The sequence below is a fragment of the Eretmochelys imbricata genome, chromosome 5, assembly GCF_965152235.1.
Source record: "Eretmochelys imbricata isolate rEreImb1 chromosome 5, rEreImb1.hap1, whole genome shotgun sequence".
Classification (NCBI taxonomy): Eukaryota; Metazoa; Chordata; order Testudines; family Cheloniidae; genus Eretmochelys; species Eretmochelys imbricata.
This window is the reverse complement of record NC_135576.1, coordinates 42,432,258-42,454,469: the sequence shown is the minus strand read 5'-3', so window position 1 is coordinate 42,454,469 and position 22,212 is coordinate 42,432,258. Positions and strand designations below refer to the sequence as shown.

The following is a 22,212-nucleotide window of genomic DNA, read 5'->3' as shown; positions in this document are numbered from 1 at the left end:
TCCAGGGGAGGAGAAGAGCACAGCCCTGAGAGCCCTCCCCTAGTGCTTCACCTGAGCAATAGAGGGGCAGCTTTCTGTTCTTATCAGTAGCAAAGAGGTGTCATGGGGGAGACTCTTTGTGCCCCACTTCATGAAGAGATACATGAGCATGGTGTTGTGTAGCTCCCACTTGGGATTAAGGTAAGGCATCCTGCTGAGGTGTCGGCCAGGGAATTGTGGGTACCCAGTAGGTAGGCGACTTGAAGTGTCACGTGGTTCTTGATGCACCAGTTCCAAAGCCAGACTAACTCGGAGCAGAGGGTACCACCCTGCTTGTTGATATATACTATTGCTGCAATGTTTTTGGAGAGCAGTTGAACACGGAGGGATTGAATGAGCAGGAGGAAGGCCTGGCATGCCAAACAGACTGCCTGCAGTTCCAACAAGTTTATGCGCATCCTGGCTTCCCATGGCATCCACACACCCTGAGCTGTGTGGTGGCCTAGGTGGGCTCCTAACCCACCAGGGAGGCGTCCGTTGTGGTGGTCTGTAGTGTGGGATGGGAAAAGGGGGTGCCAATCATGACCTTGGAGGGATTAGACCACCATATGAGGGAGGACAGCCCCGTCTCAGGAAGGCTGACCTTGGAGTCTATATGGTCTCTGTTGGGTCTGTAGATGGAGAGGAGCCAAGCTTGAAGACAATGCACATGGAGATGTGCATGTGGTGTCACATAGGTGCAGGCTGCCATATGTCCAATGAGAAAGACAGCGGCAGACCATGGTTTGCAATGCAAATGCAGACCATGTCCACAATGAGAGATGTCAGTGCTGTAAAGCAGTCTGCCAGCAGAAAAGCCCTGGCCACAATGGAGTTGAGTTCCACTCCAATTAAGGGTATCATCTGTGAAGGTGTCAACATTGACTTTTCCTCATTGATGTAGATACCTAGGGATGCCAAGAGTCTGCTAAGACAGAGGATTGTGGAGATTTCTTCCTGTCCTGATAGTGCCACAAGGAGTCAGTCATCGAGGTAGGGCAATACCGAGTAGCCGAAAGGGCACATCTAGGCCGCTACCACAGAAAAGACCTTTGTGAACGTTCATGGTGCTGTCGCTATGCCTAATGGGAGGACCTGAAACTGTTAATGTTGGTGCCCTACCTGAAAATGGAGGAACTTGTGGTGGGCTGGGTGAATGTCCAGATGGAAGTATGCATCTTTCATGTTGAGAACTGTGAACTAGGCTCCCTGGAGTAAGGAGGGGATAATCGATGTCAGTGTGACCATACATAATTTTGACTTTCAGATAAACAGTGTTCAACACCTGAAGATCTAGAATGGGGCGATGCTCTCTGCCCTTCTTCATGATAAGGAAGTAAGGTGAGTAGAAGTCTTGCCTGCTATAATGAGGTGGGACAGGCTCTCTCTCCCCCTTGAGGAGCAGAGCATCTGCTTTTTGTTGAAGGATCAGTTGATGGGATGAGTCCCCATGGCTGGGCTGCCGGGAACGAGAAGAACTTGATGTCATATTGGTGATGGGTGATCTCCAGTACCCAAATGTCCATGGTGATCTTGCCCCAATTGTGAGCGAATAGGGCAAGACGGCCCCCAAAGATGGTATGCAGTGCTGCAGGTGGCATCAGTGGAGATTCGTACGTCTTGACCTGCAGGTCAAAACTGTGGGTTGGTCTGCTGCTGGGACAGGGTCGAAGAGGTGATTGTGGCAGAGGCAGGGAAGCGAGGCTGCTGTGATGGGTGTCACTGACATGGGGGGCTCTTACTGGCGCTGATTGTAGGGCATGTGTGGGCACGGATGGAAAGGTTTGGTTTTTGCTGTCTGCATCTTGGGACCAGAGTATATATACCAAGGAACCGTAATATGGCTTGAGCCTTCAGTGTGTGGAGGGATTCGTCCATGTTATCATGGAACAGCTTGTTCTCATCAAAAGGGAGGTTCTCAGTTGTACTTTGGACCTCCCTGGGAAAACCGGACAATTGTTGCCACGATTCTCGTCACATAACGGCCCTGGTCGCTAGAGAGCGAGAGGACATATCGGCTGTGTCCACTGTTGCCTGAAGTGCAACCTTAGAAACCAGTTGCCCTTCATCTAGCAGCACCTGGAATTGCTGCTGGTGCTCTAGTGGCAGCTTGTTCTTGAACTCTGCTAGCCTGTTGTAGTTGTTAAAGTCATATTTAGTTAGCAGAGCATGATAGCTGGCAATGCAGAACTGTAGTCCTGCAGAAGAATACACCTTCCTGCCCAGCAGGTCCAGTCTCTCAGCTGCCTTGTCTGGAGGAGTAGACTTTTGTGACTGCCGCCATGCCTGTTCCGCAGCTGCTTGGACAACCAGGGAGCTGGGTGGGTAGGTGGGAGAAAAGAAAATCCATCCCTTTAGCAAGCACAAAATATGTCTTCCCTGCTCACTTAGGTGTTGATACAGAACATTGCTGTGGTGTTGTCTGTCATCACTGATATACATCTCCCTGTCAAGTGGGCTCAGAAAGTCTGACATGCCAAGTGTACCACTCTCAGCTCCCTGACATGGATGTGGAGAGCGTGCTCTGCTTGAAATCAGAGGCCTTGTGTCCTGAGGTCTCTCCGGTGTGCCTCCCAACCCAAGTCCGATGCGGCCATAATCAATATGAGAGTTGGCTGGGGGCTGACAAAGGGGACCCCTGCACACACTAGCTGTGGATTGAGACACAGAAGGGAGTCGAGGACCGGGTGAGGCAAAGTCACAACCCTGTCCAAACTGTTCCTGACCAACAGAAACACTGAGACTAGCCATGATTGGAGCGGCTGGATTCTAAGGCTGGCATGTTGCACCACGTAGGTACAAGCGGCCGTGTGTTCCAGGAGTTTGAGGCAATTCCTTGCTGTGGTGGTGGGGAACTGCCTGGGACTCTGAATGTTGTCGCCCAGGGCCCGGAACCTTGATTCCGGTAGGTACTCCCTGGCCTGGTTTGAGTCCAGCACTGCCCCAATGAACTCTATCCTCTGATCGGGGGACAGAGTTGACGTCCCCGTGTTCAGGAGAAGGCCCAGTTTGTCGAACGTTGCAATGATGAATTGACTTGTGCCTCCTCTTGAGCCCTGGAGCAGCCCTTGATCAGCCAGTCTTCGAGGTACAGGAACACCTGTATGCAGTGCCTGCGCAGAAACGCAACCACGACTGCCATGCATTTGGTAAATACTTGAGGCACTACTGACAGGCCAGACAGAGGGACTCTGAACTGGAAGTGGTTGTTGTGCACCACAAACCTGAGGTATTTTCTGTGGGACGGTGTGATTGCTATATGAAAGTACACGTCCTTCAAGTAGAGGGTGGCATATCAGTCCCCTGGATCCAAGGAAGGGATGATGAAGGCCAAGGAGACCATTCAGAACGTGAGTTTCTCCATGAACTTGTTGAGCTCTCGCAGGTCTCGGATGGGTCTGAGCCCGCCTTTGGCTTTTAGTATTAGGAAATACTGGGAATAGAAGCCCTTGCCCTTCTGCTCCTGAGGAACCTCTTCTACTGCCCCCAGCGACAGGAATGATTGCACCTCCTGTATGAGGAGTTGCTTGTGAGAAGGGTACCTGAAGAGGGATGGGGAAGGGGGGTGGAAGGGCGGGAGGGTAGAGAATTGGAGTGAATAGCCCCTCTCTACCGTGTGGAGCACCCAGCGGTCCAATGTAATATGGGCCCATGCATGGTAGAAAGGGGATAAACGGGACGAAAAGGTAAGGTGGGGTGGATGGATCTAGTCTTTGCACTGGTGCATTGCCCCCAGGTGCACCTTCGGTTTTGGGCTTAGGAAGGATTTAGACTGGCCAGAACCCTGGCCAGAGGAGGGATGAGGTCTCTTCCTTGAGTTCCTATTTCTCCTGCATGACCCTTCCTGCCTACCCTGAGGTTGATAATTCCTCTGAAGGGCCTGGGATCTAAAGTACCTCTGTTGGGTGGCAGTGGTGTGGAGGCCCAGGGACTTGAAGGTGGCTCAACAGTCCATGAGGCTGTACAGACGAGAGTCGGTTTTCTTGGAAAACAAAGACTGACCCTCAAAGGGGAGGTCCTGGATGTCTGCTGCACCTCGTATGGAAGGCCAGAGACCTATAGCCGGGAACTCCTCATGGCCACCACTGTTCATAGGGAGGAGTTCTGCAAATTTTTGCATGGCCCCCCACGTATTATAATTGTACCTGCTAACCACTACCTGATGGTTAGTGATACGGAGCTGCAACAGCCCTGGGGAATAGATTTTCTTCCCGAAGAAATCCAGTTTTTTGACCTCTTGATTCTTGGGAGAAGGTCCCTGGTAGCCCCGTTGCTCACACTGGTTGGTCATGTCCACTATCAGGGAGGCCGGCTGGGGGTGTTTGTAAAGGTGTTCATACCCCTTTGAGGGGACAAAGTATCTCCGCTTGTACCTCTTGGTGGTAGGTGGCAATGAGGACGGGGTCTGCCACAGTGTCTTCATGACATCGCTGAGGGTTTTAATCAGCAGCAGTGTGATACGGGATGGCCCTGGAGGGGAAAGGATGTCGACCATTGGGTTGGCCTCCACCACCTCAGGTTTAATGTTCAGGTACTGGGCCACCCATCTCAGCAGCTGCTGTAGGACCCTCCTGTCCTCTAAGGCTGAAGCAGTTGCTGAGCCAGCCACCGCCTCATGTGGAGATGAGGAGGAAGAGATGGAGGCCAGTACCAGAGCCTGCTCCCTCCTCAGCCCCTCTGGGGTTCCTAGGAGCAAGGAACACTGGAGCTGCGGCTGGTGCAGCTGGCGGTGCCGCAGCTGGAGCTGTGATCGGTGCTGAGGATGATGCAGCAATCGGTGCAGAGATCATCGACATCAGTGCAGCAGCCGGATGGGTCCCCTGCAGCAGTGCGGAGGGCATGTGTGGTGGCCCAAAGGATGCGGAGGCTACCGACGCTGTCTGGAACCATGGCTCTGGTGATAGGCCCAGGGTGTCCAGAAGGGCCACTGAGGAGCCTGCCACTGTCCTGGCCACTGTTCTGAGTAGGGCTGTCAGTCACGGCGAGGAGCGGGATCTTCTGCTCTTATTGGAGCACGAAGATGCTGCTTCTGACTCGGAGGTCTCCAACTGTGAAGACCATGGAAGAGCGGAGCCACTCGGCACCTGTAAGTGATGCCATGTGCGGGACTAGAGCGGCTCCCCCACACGGGCCACTGGTTTCAGGGGTCAGCACACAGGGGATGATACCCTCATCGCTGCCAGAATCGCCGGCTCGCCCACAGAGTGGATTGGGCCAGGAACCGGTACCAGCAACCTCTCCCGCCTTGGAGGGGAGGGTAGCACTGTAAGCACCAGGAGGTCCGATGCCACTTCAAATGCTTCTGGCATTGAGCGAAACTGTAGGTCCTCGTGGTGGCAGACTGGCAAGCGGTGCAGGTCCGGACTCAACTGGACCCCTCTTGGGGCAGGAGTTGATGGAGGCCCCACCGATTGGGCACCCAATGGGGGCTTGCTAGCCACCTGGTCTTTAGACCTGGTCAGAGAGCACCTTCTTTTGGCCTTCTTTCTTTTCTGGGGCATGGGGAGGGAGACTGGTGTCTGACCAATGCCTGGGACCTGTGCACAGCTCTGTGGCGGTGCCGAGGGTCCTTAGAGAGTCCGTCCTCGGCACTGGCTCATGCGTCAATGGTGCCAGAGCGCTGCGCACCAAGGAGGTGGCACTTGGGGCCGGGTCTGCCGCGCCAGGGTCTGACTGAGGCTTAAGTGCTGCCTCCACAAGCAGAACTCGGAGGCGCTGTTCTCTGTCCTTGAGGGTCTGGGGCGAAACCCTCTACAGATTTTACAACGGGTTCTAATGTGACCCTCCCAAAGACACTAAGCACGAAATGTGCAGGTCACTTCTTGGCATAAACCTGCCATAGTCTGAGCACGGCTTAAAGCCCGGGGACCGAGGCGTACCCTAGACCTGGGGAAAACGTGTGTGTGGGGGAATCCCCAAAGGAAACTTCTGAGAAAACTAGCTATACTAGCGAAACTACTACTGAATCTAACTATACACACAAGATACTGCGAAACATGCACTTGCCAAGGCAAGAGCAATGGGGAGTTCCAGCTAGCTGTCACAGGCGGTAAGAAGGAACTGACAGGGGGTCAGGTTGGCAGGGCATAATGTGGAGCACCATGATGGCGCAACTCCAGGGGGCGCCCAGGCCAACCCTACGGATACTGCTAGGGGAAAAAAATCTTCCAGTTGTCATGCATGCAACGCGCACACCTGATTGGAAGAGACATGAACAAGCACTAGAAGAAAAACTAAACTAACTATACTAACTTAGCTACCTAACACTAAAAAGAACTATATACAACTATTTACAACAAAGTAAAAGTGAGTCACTCTTTTAGAAAAGTATGAACGTGAAGGCACAGGAGTTCCGACCTGGGCCATGCAGCGGTAAGAGGGAACTGGAGAGGCGTTGACCTGCACTACCTCCTATACCCTAAACTGGGAGCACGAGGAGATGCACTATAGATGTGCAGGTCAATGGGCACTACTAAGAAGTGCTTCCACATGTGGAATACAGAGAGGGACCACCACTCAAAAGAAGATCATCAGTTACTTTCCCAACTCTGGTCATAATGCAGTAATTACAACCCATAGTCAGAAATCACAGGTGAACTACCAAGTCCTACTATTCAAATTAACCAAGGTTGTTTTCAAGTTTTTCAGAATTAAAATGTATGGGAGGGAATATCAACTTGGAAGCTCTATCTGTTCAAGTGTGATTTTTAATCTTTAGGTGTACCAGACCAAACTATGAAAATAGCCTTTCAACATTGCCAGAAGCTGTAGCAGTTAATAATTGAAACATCACTTTCATAATTGCTTCCTAGTTTTCTCCCAGGGCATTTACTTCAGATTATCACCACTGAATAACTGTTTTTCAGTATTTCATTGAAGAATATAACTTTCTGAAATGAAAGAAGCTTGACTTGCAGCTGAATTACTGTTGGCAGAAATTAACTTCCAGAGTAAACCTCTTCTCCATATTCAAGAGCAATTGTTGATTCCCCTGTTGAGAGTAAAGGTACTTGTGAAGATTGATCCAATATGCTAAAAAAAATGGCATGATAAGAACATAAGAATGGCCATACTGGGTCAGACCAAAGGTCCATCCAGCCCAGTATCCTGTCTACCGACAGTAGCCAATGGCAGGTGCCCCAGAGGAAGTGAACTTAACAGGTAATGAACTAGTGATCTCTCTCCTACCATCCATCTCACTCTCTGACAAACAGAGGCTAGGGACACCATTCCTTACCCATCCTGGCTAATAGCCATTAATGGACTTAACTTCCATGAATATGATGTTAGAGCCTGCTGATAATACTTTCAGAACATATATTTTACCATCACTTAATTGCAATTCAGAAGAAGTTTTTCCAAGCTTCTTTCACACGTCAACAACTTCAGCAGTTGAACTTGAATTTTTCTGTATACAATCAAGTGACACTGTTACTGGCTTCAGTATGTGGGGCAACTCTGCAGCATACCTATTTAGATCAATATTTGTTACCTTATGGCAAACAAGAGACAATATCCTATCTATACTCTTCAGATTTTCATTAGCTTGGACCACTCTGAAACATGAACTTCTAGGCACTCACTTCATCAGTCATGACAAATGTACTACCACCTTCCTATTCATACTTGGCAGCTGCAAAGTGGTTGTTGCAAATCAGTTTAATCACAGTATGAGCTCAGATATTCAGTAAGATTAGAAATGTTCAGAACAGCCATATATTAATTTTTCTTGTAAAGCTCTCCTCATCTTAGCCCTACTAGAGGCATAGTCTGTCAAGTCACAGTGCACTTAAAATGAACAGGTGTGAGACACAATGTATCTCCACTGACTGTAGTCAAATACTCAGATGAATGTGGTTGATTGGAGTTATCAGTGTTTGTCACCACAAATAAGCAGCTCCTTCCCCTCAGCAGTTACTATACACAAACAGTAGGTTTATTGTAAATGTTATTCCACCCATTTATATTTATATACAGGCACTCACTGGACCTTTTTTAAAAACACTTTGTCTTCTCCTTTTCAAATGCTTCTTTGAAGTGGTGTCCAGTCTCCACAAATGCTGATTTAAATAAAAATGCAGTTTAAAAAAAAATCAGTATTTTTAATCAATCTTTGTCTCAACCAAATGCTCAATCCCAGCAGTTATAGCAAAGCCATCCTATAAGTGCAAGAAAACATCCCCAGTCGAGATTTCAGAGCAGTCTAGGGGATTTCAACATACCTAAACCCATGGAAGAAAACCCCCAGATTGCTTGTAAAATTCAAAATGGGAAAAAAAGGAAAAAACCCCAAACCTTTAAAAGAAATGAGCCGTTAGGGAGTCTGGCCTGTTCGCCATATTTATGTATTCTGTCCTCACTCACTCTCGCCCCACCCAATTTACAACAGCACTCAACTGTAACTTCATCCCTTAACATTCATGTATGGGCAAATTATTGGATTATAAAATCTCCATTAATCTCTGTCCCAGTTCCTTTCCTGTCTCCTGGCAGAACTCTATTGCAAGTCTGAATAGCACAACTCAATGCAATCCAGTCCCTTAGCCCTTCTCCAGCTTCTGGCCCTCCACATTCCCACTCCCACATCTCCTCCTCCCCAAACTGTTCACAGTCAGCAGCAAGTCAGTTTATATTTCTGGAAGTTTAAAAATAATTTTAAACATTGCTCTGTAGATATGGGAGAACAGTTCCGTACAAGCATGGGCCAATCTGTAGATCAGTTAAAAAAAAAGGGGAGGAAAAATAAAAACCAAGAAAATATTTTGCTTTCTACATTTCAAGGCCACAGATCTTTGTGCAGGACATTTCTCTTCCCCAGCCTAAAATACAGACCAAAGACCAAAACAACAACGGACAGTTTCAGTTTCTTCTCCCTCCTTATCTGAAACAAGCAGTCTTCAACGTGCATCTGCCCTTTCCCCCCAAACAGTAAAGAAAGCACTTTCCTAGCAAGACAGACAGAGAAAAACAAAAACAGCTGGAGTGGTAGAGCAAGCCATTCTGGAGCTATGATGAACCAAAAGAGTTAAAGAATTTTTGTTAAAAGTCAACGGGGGTGGGGAATGTGAGCATCATTACTTTAACATTTCGTTCCTGATTTTTTTTCCACAAACTTCTCAGAAAATTTCTACCCAGGGATGAGATTTCAGAAAGACCGATTTCTTTTTGAGAAAGTTGCATGTGTGGGGGAAAGTCAGGTCTCTATTACCTTAGCTATGGAGGTGCTGCTCCACAACTCAGGAATATACCAGCAAGATTTCTATGGTGGGAAACAAAAAAGATCTAAATTAGGAAGAATAAGAGTAGATTCAGAATGTTATATCAAATCAAGAATTATCCAAAAAGAAGAAAAGCTCCAGGGTTGGGCAAGCTACGGCCTGCGAGCCGTTTTAAGCCAGCCTGCGAGCTCTCGCTGGGGAGCGGGGTCTGGGTCTTGTCCCACTCCAGCACTCCAGCCAGGGCATTGGGTCATGGGCCGCCCCATGCGGCTCCCAGAAGCTGTGGCATGTCCCTGCTCCGGCGCTCTAGCTGGAATGCAGGGTCGGGGGCACTCCACGCGGCTCCCAGAAGCCCACTCTGGCTCCTACGCGCTCCAATGGCTCCCTCCGGTGCTCCAGTGGGAGCTGCAGGGGTGGTGCTTGCGGATGGGGCAGCATGCAGAGCTGCCCGGCCGCACATCCATGTAGGAGGCGGAGAAGGGACATACCACTGCTTCCGGGAGCTGCTTGAGGTAACCACCACTCAGAGCCTGCACCCCGAGCCTCTCCCCATGCCCCAATCCCCTGCCACAGCTCTGATCCCCCTCCTGCTGTCCAAACCCCTCATTCCCAGCCCAGAGCACCCTCCTGCACCCCAAACCTCTCATCCCCAGTCCCACCCCAGAGCCCACACCCCCACTCAGAACCTGCACGCCCTCCCACACCACAACCCCAATTTTGTGAGCATTCATGGCTCCCCATACAATTTCTATTCCCCAATGTGGCCCTCAGGCCAAAAAGTTTGTCCACTCCTGTCCTACTCTGTTAGTGTTACTTAGGACTGTTTTCCAGTATTGGAGTATATTTTCGAAGTAATGTAGAAGGATTAGGAATTTATGTGGATATGCAGAGGTCTGTCTCAGTTTCCAATGCTAGCTTGGCTAAAACAAAAAAGGCAAGAACTCTTCAAGATGCATTAATGCAGGAAAAAAATTGCTGTGCATTGTAATATCAAGTCTCTCTCTCACGAAGGGCAAAATGAGAAATGTGGTAACTCTAAGGGTATGTCTACACTACGAAATTAGGTCGATATTATAGAAGTCGATTTTTAGAAACTTGATTTTATACAGTTGATTAGCGGGGACATAATGCGCTTGTGTAAGTTGGCAGAGTGCGGCCTCACTACCGTGGCTAGCATTGACTTACTACGGTGCACTGTGGGTAGCTATCCCACAGTTCCCGCAGTCTTCACCACCCATTGGAATTCTGGGTTAAGCTCCCAACGCCTGATGGGGCAAAAAATATTGTCGTGGGAGGTTTTGGGTACCTGTCGTCAGTTGCGCCTCCCTCCGTGAAAGCAACAGCAGACAATCGTTTCGCGCCTTTTTTCCGTGCGGACGCCATACTGCTTTCAGCAGACGGTGCAGTAGAACTGCTAACCATCGTCATCCACTGCTTCCACTGTGCTCTGCGGCTATTGTCTCAGTAGCGAATTTCTCCATGTTGTCTGTCATGGGCTCCCAGGTACGTATTCTTCCTTGGGAAATGTACACGGTGCTAACCATCGTCCATCCACTGCTTCCACTGCAACTCTGCTCTCCTGCTCTCATGAATCCACCTCGCAGGTTCTCTCATCGTTCTCTATAAATATCTATTCTCGTGGCATCCGTCATCAGCCACTGCTTCCCCTGCAACTCTGCTTTCCTGCAGAAGCCGTACCACGGCAAGCATGGAGCCCGCTCAGATCACCGCGGCAGTTATGAGCATTGTAAACACCTCGCGCATTATCCTGCAGTATGTGCAGAACCAGAACCTGCAAAAGCAGGTGAGGAGGCGATGGCAGCGTGGTGACGAGTGTGATGAGGACATGGACACAGACTTCTCTCAAAGTACAGGCCCTGGCAAATTGGACATCCTGGTGGCAATGGGGCAGGCTCATGCTGTGGAACACCGATTCTGGGCCTGAGAAACAAGCACAGACTGGTGGGACTGCATAGTGTTGCAGGTCTGGGATGATTCCCAGTGGCTGAGAAACTTTCGCATGCAAAAGGGCACTTTCATGGAACTTTGTGACTTGCTTTCCCCTGCCCTGAAAGCACAAGAATACCAAGATGAGAGCAGCTCTCAGAGTTCATAAGCGAGTGGCGATAGCCCTCTAGAAGCTTGCAATGCCCGACAGCTACCAGTCAGTTGGGAATCAATTTGATATGGGCAAATCTACTGTGGGGGCTGCTGTAATCCAAGTAGCTGACGCAATCACTGAGCTGCTGCTATCAAGGATAGTGACTCTGGGAAATGTGCAGGTCATAGTGGATGGCTTTGCTGCAATGGGATTCCCTAACTGTGGTGGGACAATAGATGGAATTCATATCCCTATCTTGGGACCGGACCACCTTGGCAGCCAGTACGTAAACCACAAGGGGTACTTCTCAATGGTGCTGCAAGCACTGGTGGATCACAAGGGACATTTCACCGACATCAACGTGGGATGGCCGGGAAGGGTATATGATGCTCGCATCTTCAGGAACTCTGGTCTGTTTGAACAGCTGCAGGAAGGGACTTACTTCCCAGACCAGAAAATAACCGTCGGGGATGTTGAAATGCCTATAGTTATCCTTGGGGACCCAGCCTACCCCTTAATGCCATGGCTCATAAAGCCGTACACAGGCAGCCTGGACAGTAGTAAGGAGCTGTTCAACTGTAGGCTGAGCGAGTGCAGAATGGTGGTAGAATGTGCATTTGGACATTTAAAAGCATGCTGGTGCAGTTTACTGACTCGGTTAGACCGCAGCGAAACCAATATTCCCATTGTTATTGCTGCTTGCTGTGTGCTCCACAAAATCTGTCAGAGTAAGGGGGAGACGTTTATGACGGGGTGGGAGGTTGAAGCAAATCGCCTGGCCACTGATTATGCGCAGCCAGACACCAGGGTGATTAGAAGAGCACAGCAGGGCATGCTGTGCATCAGAGAAGCTTTGAAAACCAGTTTCAAGACTGGCCAGGCTATGGTGTGACAGTTCTGTTTGTTTCTCCTTGATGAAAACCTGCCCCCCTTGGTTCACTGTACTTCCCTGTAAGCCAACCGCCCTCCCCCCTTCGATCATTGCTTGCAGAGGCAATAAAGTCATTGTTGTTTCAAAATCATGCATTCTTTATTAATTCATCACACAAATGGGATAACTGCCAAGGTAGCCCTGGAGGGATGGGGGAGGAGGGAAGCACCAGGTGGGGTGGTGGATGGGGGAGGAGGAAAGGACAAGGCCACACTGCACTTCAAAACTTATTGAATGCTAGCCTTCTGTTGCTTGGGCAGTCCTCTGGGGTGGAGTGGTTGGGTGACCAGAGGCCCCTCCCCCCCAGTGTTCTTGGGCATCTGGGTGAGGAGGCTATGGAACTTGGGGAGGAGGGCGGGCGGTTACACGGGCTGCAGCGGCGGTTTGTGCTCCTGCTGCCTTTCCTGCAGCTCCACCAGACGCCGGAGCATATCAGTTTGATCCCCCAGTAGCCTCAGCATTGCATCCTGCCTCCTGTCATCACGCTGCTGCCACCTCTCCTCTTGCTCCTGCAACCTCTCCTCTTGCTCATCCCTCCTGCCCTCACGTTCATTTTCTGCTTTCCTGGACTCTACCATTGTTTGCCTCCACGCATTCTGCTGAGCTCTTTCAGTGCAGGAGGACTGCATGAGCTCAGAGAATATTTCATTGTGAGTGTGTTTTTCTCACCTTCTAATCTGCGCTAGCCTCTGGGACGGAGATGATAGGGGGAGTGTTGAAACATTTGCAGCTGCGGGAGGAAAAAAGGGAGAGTAGTATTTAAAAAGACACATTTTAGAGAACAATGGGCAGACTCACGGTGAACCAAGCTGTTAACACTGTGCTTTTGGTACAATGTCACATTTTGCCTCTTATATTGAGGGCCTGCCAGTTTGGTGTGAGAGATCACACACGCGGGGCCGGACAACAGAATTCGGCTTGCAGGCAGCCATGGTAAGCCACAGTCTTTCAGTTTCTTCAACCTTCGTAACATGTGGGAATGGTTTCAAAGAGCAGTGCCCTCCTTTCCCATACCAAGCACCTGTTGGGTTGGCCATTTAAAAGGAGGGGCTGTGGTTTTCAGGTTAATGTGCAGCACAAACCCAACTAAACCGCCCCCCATCCCAATTCTCTGGAATGATCACTTCATCCTCTCCTCCCACCGTATGACTAGTATCAGGGAAGATCCCTGCCAGCCAAATGCAAACAGCTCAGCGTGAACGGGCCCCCCTCCCACCCCGTGGCTAAATGTGGGGATGATTTCTTTTCAGCCACAGGCAAACAGCCCAGCAGGAATGGCCACCTCTGAATGTCCCCGGTGTATTTCCGCTCCATCCCCAGACACATTAACAGACTTTTCCAGTAGCTGCACTGGCCGCGAATGCATCCCAAGTCTTCAGAGCAAATTAAACATTCAACACGCTTGCTTTTAAACCACATATTATATTTACAAAGCTACACTCACCAGAGGTGCCTTCTCCGGCTTATGGTCCGGGAGCCCTTGGGAGGGTATTGGCTCCAGGGTGATAAAACAGTTCCTGGCTGTCTAGGAGAACGGTTTGTCTGCTTCCCTGTTGTACGCTATCCTCCTCCTCCTCTTCCTTGTTCCCAAAATTCTCTTCCTGTTGCATGAGATTCCCTCCTTGCAGGTGTCCATGGACAGGGGTGGGGTAGTGGTAGGGGCACCCCCTAGGATTGCATGCAGCTCATGGCAGAAACAGCATGTCTGGGGCTCTGACCCCAAGTGGCCATTTGTCTCTCTGGTTTTTTGGTAGGCCTGCCTGAGCTCCTTAATTTTCATGCGGCACTGCTGCGGGTCCCTGTTATAGCCTCTGTCCATCATGCCCTTGGAGATTTTTTCAAATATTTTGGCATTTCATCTTTTGGAACAGAGTTCTGATAGCACAGATTTGTCTCCCCAAACAGCGATCAGATCCAGTACCTCCCATTCAGTTCATGCTGGAGCTTTTGCGATTCTGGGACTGCATGTTCACCTCTGCTGATAAGCTCGCCACGCTGGCCAAACAGGAAATGAAATTCAAAAGTTCCCGGTGTTTTTCCTGTGTACCTGGCTAGTGCATCTGAGTTGAAAGCGCTGTCCAGAGCGGTCACAATGGAGCACTCTGAGATAGCTCCCGGAAGCCAATATTGTCGAATTGCATCCACACTACCCCAAATTCGACCCGGCGATGTCGATTTCAGCGCTAATCCCCTCCTCGGGAAGGAGTAAAGAAATTGATTTTAAGAGCCCTTTAAATCGACAAAAGTGGCTTCATCGGGTGGACGGGTGCAGGGTTAAATCGCTCTAACACTGCTTAATTCGACTTAAAGTCGTAGTATAAACCAGGCCTAAGAGTTCATTAGTCATATGTTAAATTATTTTGCATCACTTGGAAAATGTTGTCCCATTGTATCCAGAAATTGTCTTTCAGTGTCAGACTACCACAGCTGTTAATTATTTTATGGTTCAGTATTTTGGACAAAGATTTTTTCGTTCTAATTGCACACTAATCCACAAATTTGACACAGATTAATTACCGCTGGTGGTGGTGAGACAACTTCATTTCATAAGCCAAATTGACTATAACATAAGAGGAAAGGACATGATGTTAAACTCTGTCTAGTAGTATCCTGTCACCCTTTATATTAGTCTGCAATTACAACTTCTTCTGATGAATACACTATTCATCATCATCATCACTTTTCCTTTGCCATAAATCTTCATAATTGTAAGAACAATCGGATGAATTAATGTCAGAAGAAATTAAATAGTCAGTTGCAGTGCTCAGTTGTTGAGGATGAATAAAAATCTGAATTAAATACATGTGACTTCTAAACCCAGCAGCAACTGACTGGCTTTCAGTATGTAATGCTTTATCTACATTATGTACTGTTACTGTTGCACAAATTGAAAAATCATTTGTTTAGCCAAACAGAAACATTTTAAAATTTCAGGCAATTGTCACTTCAAGTATGAAATTACACTCTAAGTTTTCAAAATGTGGAGGAATTTCATTGTTAAATGAGTAATGTAATAACCACCTAAAATTATCTGTATTGTGATAACTGTGCATCAGTGCTTTAGCGGAACAATACATTACTCTCATCTAGGTGCACACAGCAAAAAAATGTAAATGCAACCTTCAAGTCTCTTTAGTGGACTGTGAACCCACACGATGTCATTTGTAATCTCTCTGAGTGGGAAGACAGTAATGACAAACCCAATTTTCCCAGGGCTTCCTCTTAACTATTTAAATTTCTGCTAACTTACAAGAGCTTCTTCCTTATTAACTCAAACTACTGCTACCCAGTATGTAAAATACTACACACAATATAAAGGTAAGGATGCTAGTACATTCTGCCCTTAGGATTATGAATGTGGGTTTCCTGAAGCTAGTCACTAAACCTCCCCAACATTTCAAATACTGAACACCACAGTCTCTCCACTGAACAAAGTGTGATGTCTTGTCATTAGGACAACTCAACACCCTTTCTGTAGCAAATTAATTACAAAAAACACTGGATGTAGAACATTAATTTAGGTTAGTTTAAAACTACATGTACATAAAGAATTTATTTACTCATAATTTTCATCTTCTCTTAGTGTTTCCTTCTATCAGTACAGAGGGTTTATTGCTGGGAATAGTCTCACCCCCTATGCTGCAAAAGGCAGTTGGTTCTGATTTGTGGCAGCAGCTGTAACTCCGATGGAAATAAAGTTCTCCAGATGGCCTAGTCCAGGGTCTGGAGCAACAAGTGGCAACAAGCTATAAAACAGCCAATAAAACAAAACATACTTATCTGCGGGGAAAAAAGTATAAACTAGGGTTGTCAAGCAATTAAAAAAATCAATTGTGATTAATCGCACCATTAAACAATAATAGAATACCATTTATTTAAATATTTTGGGATGTTTTCTACATTTTCAAATATATTGATTTCAAATAGAACACAGAATACAAGGGTATAGTGCTCACTTTATATTTATTTTTGATTAAAAACATAAGAACAGGCCATACTGAGTCAGATCAAAGGTCCAGCTAGCCCATCTTCCCAGCCCTTTCAGCCCGTAAGAACCACCATACTGGGTCAGACCAAAGGTCCAGCTATCCCAGCATTCAATGCCAGGTGCCCCAGAGGGAATGAACAGCACAGGAAATCATCAAATGATTAATCCCCTGTTGCTCATTCCCAGCTTCTGGCAAACAGAGGCTAGGGACACCATCCCTGCGCATCCCAGCTACTAGCTATTGATGGACCTATCCTCCATGAATTTATCTAGTTCTTTTCTGAACCCTGTTATAGTCTTGGCCTTCACAACATCCTCTGGTGAAGAGTTCCACAGGTTGACTGAGCGTTGTGTGAAAAAATACTTCCTTTTGTTTGTTTTAAATCTGGTACCTATTGATTTAATTGGGTGACCCCTAGTTCTTGTGTTATGAGAAGGAGTGAACACTTTATTTACTTTCTCCATACCAGTCATGATTTTAATAGACCTCAATCATATCCCTCCTTAGTTGTCTCTTTTCCAAGCTGAAAAGTCCCAGTCTTTTTAATCTCTCCTCATACGGAAGCTGTTCCATATCCCTAATCATTTTTGTTGCCCTTCTCTGTACCTTTTCTAATTCCAATATATCTTGTTTGAGATGGGGCAACCACATCTGCATGCAGTATTTAAGATGTGGGCGTACCATGGATTTATATAGAGGCAATATGATATTTTCTGTCTTATCTATCCCTTCCTTAATGATTTCCAACATTGATCGCTTTTTTGACTGCTGCTGCACATTGAGTGGATGTTTTCAGAGAACTATCTACAATGGCTCCAAGACCTCTTGAGTGGTGACAGCTAATTTAGACCCCATCATTTTATATGTATAGTTTGGATTATGTTTTCCAATGAGCATTACTTTGCACTTATCAGCATTGAATTTCATCTGCTATTTTGTTGCCCAGTCACCCAGTTTTGAGAGATCCTTTTGTAGCTCTTCGCAGTCTGCCTGGGACTACTCCAGATTGTTATCTGCAAATTTTGCCACCTCACTGTTTACCCCTTTTTCTAGATAATTTATGAATATGTTGAATAGGACTGGTCCCAGTACAGACTCCTGGAGGACACCACTATTTACCTCTCTCCATTCTGAAACCTGACCATTTATTCCTACCCTTTAATCAGTTACCAATCCAGGAGAAGATCTTCCCTCTTATCCTATGACAACTTACTTTGCTTAAGAGCCTTTGGTGATGGACCTTGTCAAAGGCTTTCTGAAAATCTAAGTAGGCTATAACCACTGGATCCCCCATGTCCACATGCTTGTTGACCTCCTCAAAGAATTCAAGTAGCCCAGTCCTCCCAAATCAGACTGCTCCCCAAAACGTCCTCTCTCTGACTCTGCTGCCTGACCTCACCCACCTTCTGGGCTGTTGACGCTAGAGTAGTCACATTTGAGGCATCCCATACCTCAGTGACAGGGGCAAGTTGGTTATCCATATTCTTCTGAGATTCCTGGACACTCCTTAGCAATAAAACAAATCCAAGTGGAAACCAGACTCATTTACCTAACTGCATTTTAAAAGAATATTAAGTCTCAAATTGTTATTCAAAATACAGTGCTTTTCCCATTGGTTTCAATGGAGAGCAAGTTTACATCTGTCTTAATTTCCCTTAGTTTCGGTCTGTTAAAGGGAAATGGCAGCCTCAATGGAATACCAATGGACACAGCCATAGTTATAGCCAGGTTGGAACTATAAACAGTAATAGATATTTGTTAAAAAAAAAAAAAAACTATTAAGCGTCCTCACAAATTCTGAGCCAGTCCTGCAACAAGATCCACTAAAGTAGACCCTTAAGCATTCACACAGAGTCCCACTGGGCTAAAGTAAATCTGTAATAATACATTTTGATGAAAGACTGAGGTCTGTATTATGCAAATGATATAAAACTACAGAAAAATATGTTCTGGAGAACTTTCTAAATATTAAATAAGTCAGTTACACACAGCTTTAAAGAGCATTAGTTTATTATCTATTCTCCATGTGTTATCTCAGAAACAATCTATTTATATACAAAAATTTGGAATGTTGGATAAATGCTGATCAATAAAAACATTTCAGAACTGCTGACAAGGAAATAATTCTAAAAAAAATGTAGTACAGCAAAATCAATCATAAAGGCTTGATTCTCTGGGTTGCTTATTGCTGTTTGTGTTCATAGAATGCTTTCAAGTATATACACACTTCTTAAACTTCAGTCCGAAAAAGGAAATCAGAAAAATATTTACATAATAAATACGTGGGAAATTTCATTGTCAGTTGAACTGATTCTTTAATGAATTGTTATGATGAGAAAGAATATTGAGTTGATGTCAATGTTATTAATTCCACACTTATGCTGATGAATTTGATTTTCCTTTGTTTGAAAATATAGGCTAAATAATTTTGATATGGTTCTCCTCCTCCTATATTTTGAATGAACTAATTAAACAGACCTCTCCCTTCCCACTCTCCAAAAAATATATACTGAATTTTTTTAACCCCCTAACCATTTTCAATACATTTTAAAAAAACCTCCAATATTTTCTTTGTAAAATCAATACCATCAATATTTTATTTCATGGTTAATTTGCTAATTTCTTGAGGACAGACTTTGGCCAAGTATTTCCACAAGAAGTACTAAACTCCTACAGTTATACCATAGCCAAACCAATGTTTTTGGTAACAGTGTTTTTCTGCAATACACAACCTTACAAATTAAATTAATTGACACAACACAGTTTAAACCTTCTGTTAACATTAAAGAAAAATGTTACAGCATTTGCAACAGTAGAAACTCTCACTGAACTATTTAAACCTATTGTATAATATACACAAAGTTAAAATAAGTCCAAGATCAGTAAAGAATCAGTTCTGGTTTTTGGACTTTTCCCTCCTCAGAGTTACAGAGTTTATGTATCAGGTCAAGTTAAATTAGGATTTATCGGTATGTATTCCCTTTAAAAGGCAGAGTGTGATTAAAAATAGTATGATTTTAAAAGCAATGAAGACGTGATGTGATCATTTTGCATTGTCAATAAAAAAATATATTGAGAAATTAAAAAGTCTTAGAGGAAAAAAAGGAACGCGGAAGCCTGCCATTATATAGCTATATTTTTTGTTCTTTTCTGTAAAGATTAAAGCACACAGAAAATAAGTGAATTTTATCAAAATACAGCACACTTCTGCTAATATTAAAAAAATCAGTTCCTATGTAAATATTACTGAAAATCAACTAAAAAATTATAATATACAAAGAGTTGTTAAAGGGTTTCAGTTAAAATTATTAAACTAGACACAGTACAAGCAGCAACAGATTAACAGTTTTGAAAGAAGTGCAATAATATTGGAGTTCATGTATTTAAAAAGTACTGCCTGTTTATTTCAGCTAGCTATGTACAATTCCTTTATGTTCCAGCTCATTTTTAAAAAAACTAAAGTGGGCTGGTGTTCTTGCTAGCTTTATTAAAAACATTTTATTATACATGGGTTGAAAAGTCAATTTCTACCAGTTTAAAACTATCAACTCATATTTATTAATTAAAAATGAATTGCAACAAATGAATATTGCTCCAATGACAGGCTAATAATTAGCCCTGATTAAAAACAGTTATTGGTCTTCTATGGCACTTTTCCCTGGTCCATAATAACCATGTTTTAATTACCACTGCAGATTATGCAATCTCTACTCAATTACATAGGAAATAAAGAGAAAACAAAGTTAATGTTTCAGGCAAACAAAAGTATAATCAAATATTTTACACAGTAATAAGGAACAAAGGCAGCCTGTGGTAAATCACTATTACATTAATATAGTTAGAAACCCTTTAATGACTCTGAAGTGTCTAGTTCACATTTAATGTTACCTGTAGGAACAGCCCTTTAAGAAATACCGTTACAAACTGGTGGGTTCCAAGTACCCCGTCCTTTTGCTCTACAGTTACCCACAGCAATTATCCATCACTGTTCAACAGTTTCACAAACTTGCTTTGGTTACCTAGCTCCATGCGTAGTATCCTTTTAGTTTAAGAAGGCAATGCAAGGCCAAACAAAAAATCAAGATGACTTTCCTAATCCTTCGTTCCTAACCCATTTACTGTGTGTGTGTTTTACAGGCAACACAATCTTAAAAACTGGCCATTTTGGGTTTGTTTTTTTTAAAAAATCTATAAATAAGTTTAAAATTGAGTACTTATTACAAAGAAGATAGAAGTATCACCATTTACACAAAATCGGGGATTTCCATGGCAGGGAAAAACCTCTGGGCACAGTACAGTTGAAAAAAATTGTGTATGCAAATAAAAAAATAGAACTTGAATCACACATAGCAAATGGATAGTTGATGATGATGATTGATGATGATGATGATGAGAAAAACAAATCCTGAAGAGCTCACAATAATGTAATTATAGTCTTCCTAAAAAGACATTATGCTTTTGTTGCATTATTCTTTTGGTAGACGTACACTCCCAGACTAACCAAATGTTTCCTTCTTTCTTGATTCCAGATACTGATAGCAAATAGTTCTTCACTAGGCCTTTAAATTAACCCAACCAGCACCAACTTCCATCTACCCATTCATCTATACAACATGCACATAGCAAAGCCAACATTTCAAACCTCTTGCCCACATCTAGAGAAGTGGTTTCAGCATAACATATTAATACCCAGTGAATAAAAATAAAGGCAACAAACAGCTACAGGACAGACAGCCCTGCCATCTGTCCACTGGCTACAACTGAGGCTTCTCACAGCCTTGCACAAAGTTTAGTAATGTGTAAGAATTATCCAAAAATAAACCTACCCTCTGTACAAAAACAACATCGGTCTGTTCTTGGAGGAGTGATCCTTGATTGCTATAATGCTTAAAAACATAACCAGGATTATTCACCATATGCATTTCAAAAATGGTTTCCTGTATGTTCTATACAGTGGTTCTTTCCCCATAACCACAAGTTCAATATTTCATTACTGTACAAATTTTGATCATAATTTTTTCAAGTTCCTTTCATATATAAAAATAATCAAAATATTCAGTTTCCCACAAGTCCTTCGATGAATCTTGCTGGCTCCCCCCACACACACACAGTATTTATGAAGAAACCTCTCGCACAATAATGAGTTCCACTGTGTTCTGAAAAGTCTTCAGCAAGGACACCGCTTGTCCATGATCAATATTGATGAAGCTGTATCCATTAGCCTAAGAAGGAAATTATATTTTATTAATAATGTCCCCAGGACATGTTATTTGTAACTTGCGTTTTAACTAACAGCAAGTTGTCTTTAATTTTAGCAATAAAACTCAATAGGTTTTCACATTATTAGATTGTTCATGTTGTGGCAGAAACATTCTGTACTGTAAGATAGGGAAGTGAAGTCATCTGCATGTTTAACTGTTTGTGGAAGAATTCTGCTTCAAAGATTGGCGATAGGGACACATTTGCAGCTACCCAAAATAGAGGAACCAGAACTGAAAAAGCATATAAATCCTATCTCTCTTTGACTTAGTATAACTGCACTAGACAAAACTAATAAATTGAACACAGGTGCCCTCTACCACAAAGAAAAAATGAGTATAATACAGTAACTCCTTACTTAACATCATCCCGGTTAACACTGTTTCATTGTTACGTCGCTGACCTATTAGAGAACATACTCATTTAAAGTTGTGCAATGTTTGCTTATAATATTGTTTGGCTGTGGGGGCTTGGAACCAGGGTGGGTCAGCGGCCCCCTTATCAGCTCTCCTCCACCCGACCCCAGCACCTCCCGCCTGCCAATGGCCCTGCAGGTCAGCAGCTCCCTCCTCCTCCCCCCCGAGAGTCTCCTGAACACCCCAAAACAGCTGATTGCTGCGGGTGGGAGGCATGGGGAAGGAAGGGGGAGGCTGTGCACCACATCCTCGCTCCTACCCCTCCTAGAGCCTCCTGAAT

The 22,212-nt window shown here is 45.1% G+C and overlaps 1 protein-coding gene and 1 long non-coding RNA gene across 9 annotated transcripts in view; one reads left to right on the top strand and one right to left on the bottom strand.

The window, feature by feature from the left end:
• Positions 1 to 22,212, top strand: part of LOC144264940 (uncharacterized) — a 48,543-nt gene that overhangs the window by 23,023 nt on the left and 3,308 nt on the right. The gene's annotated exons all lie outside the window — the stretch shown is intronic.
• ERBIN (erbb2 interacting protein) overlaps positions 18,256 to 22,212 on the bottom strand; it is a 223,459-nt gene continuing 219,502 nt past the window's right edge. For all 8 annotated transcript variants that reach the window (XM_077816949.1, XM_077816948.1, XM_077816947.1 and 5 more), the window contains one exon: positions 18,256 to 21,479. In XM_077816949.1, the coding sequence (XP_077673075.1) occupies positions 21,372 to 21,479 (108 nt within the window). In that variant the 3' untranslated portion in view covers positions 18,256 to 21,371. The remainder of the gene's footprint in view (positions 21,480 to 22,212) is intronic.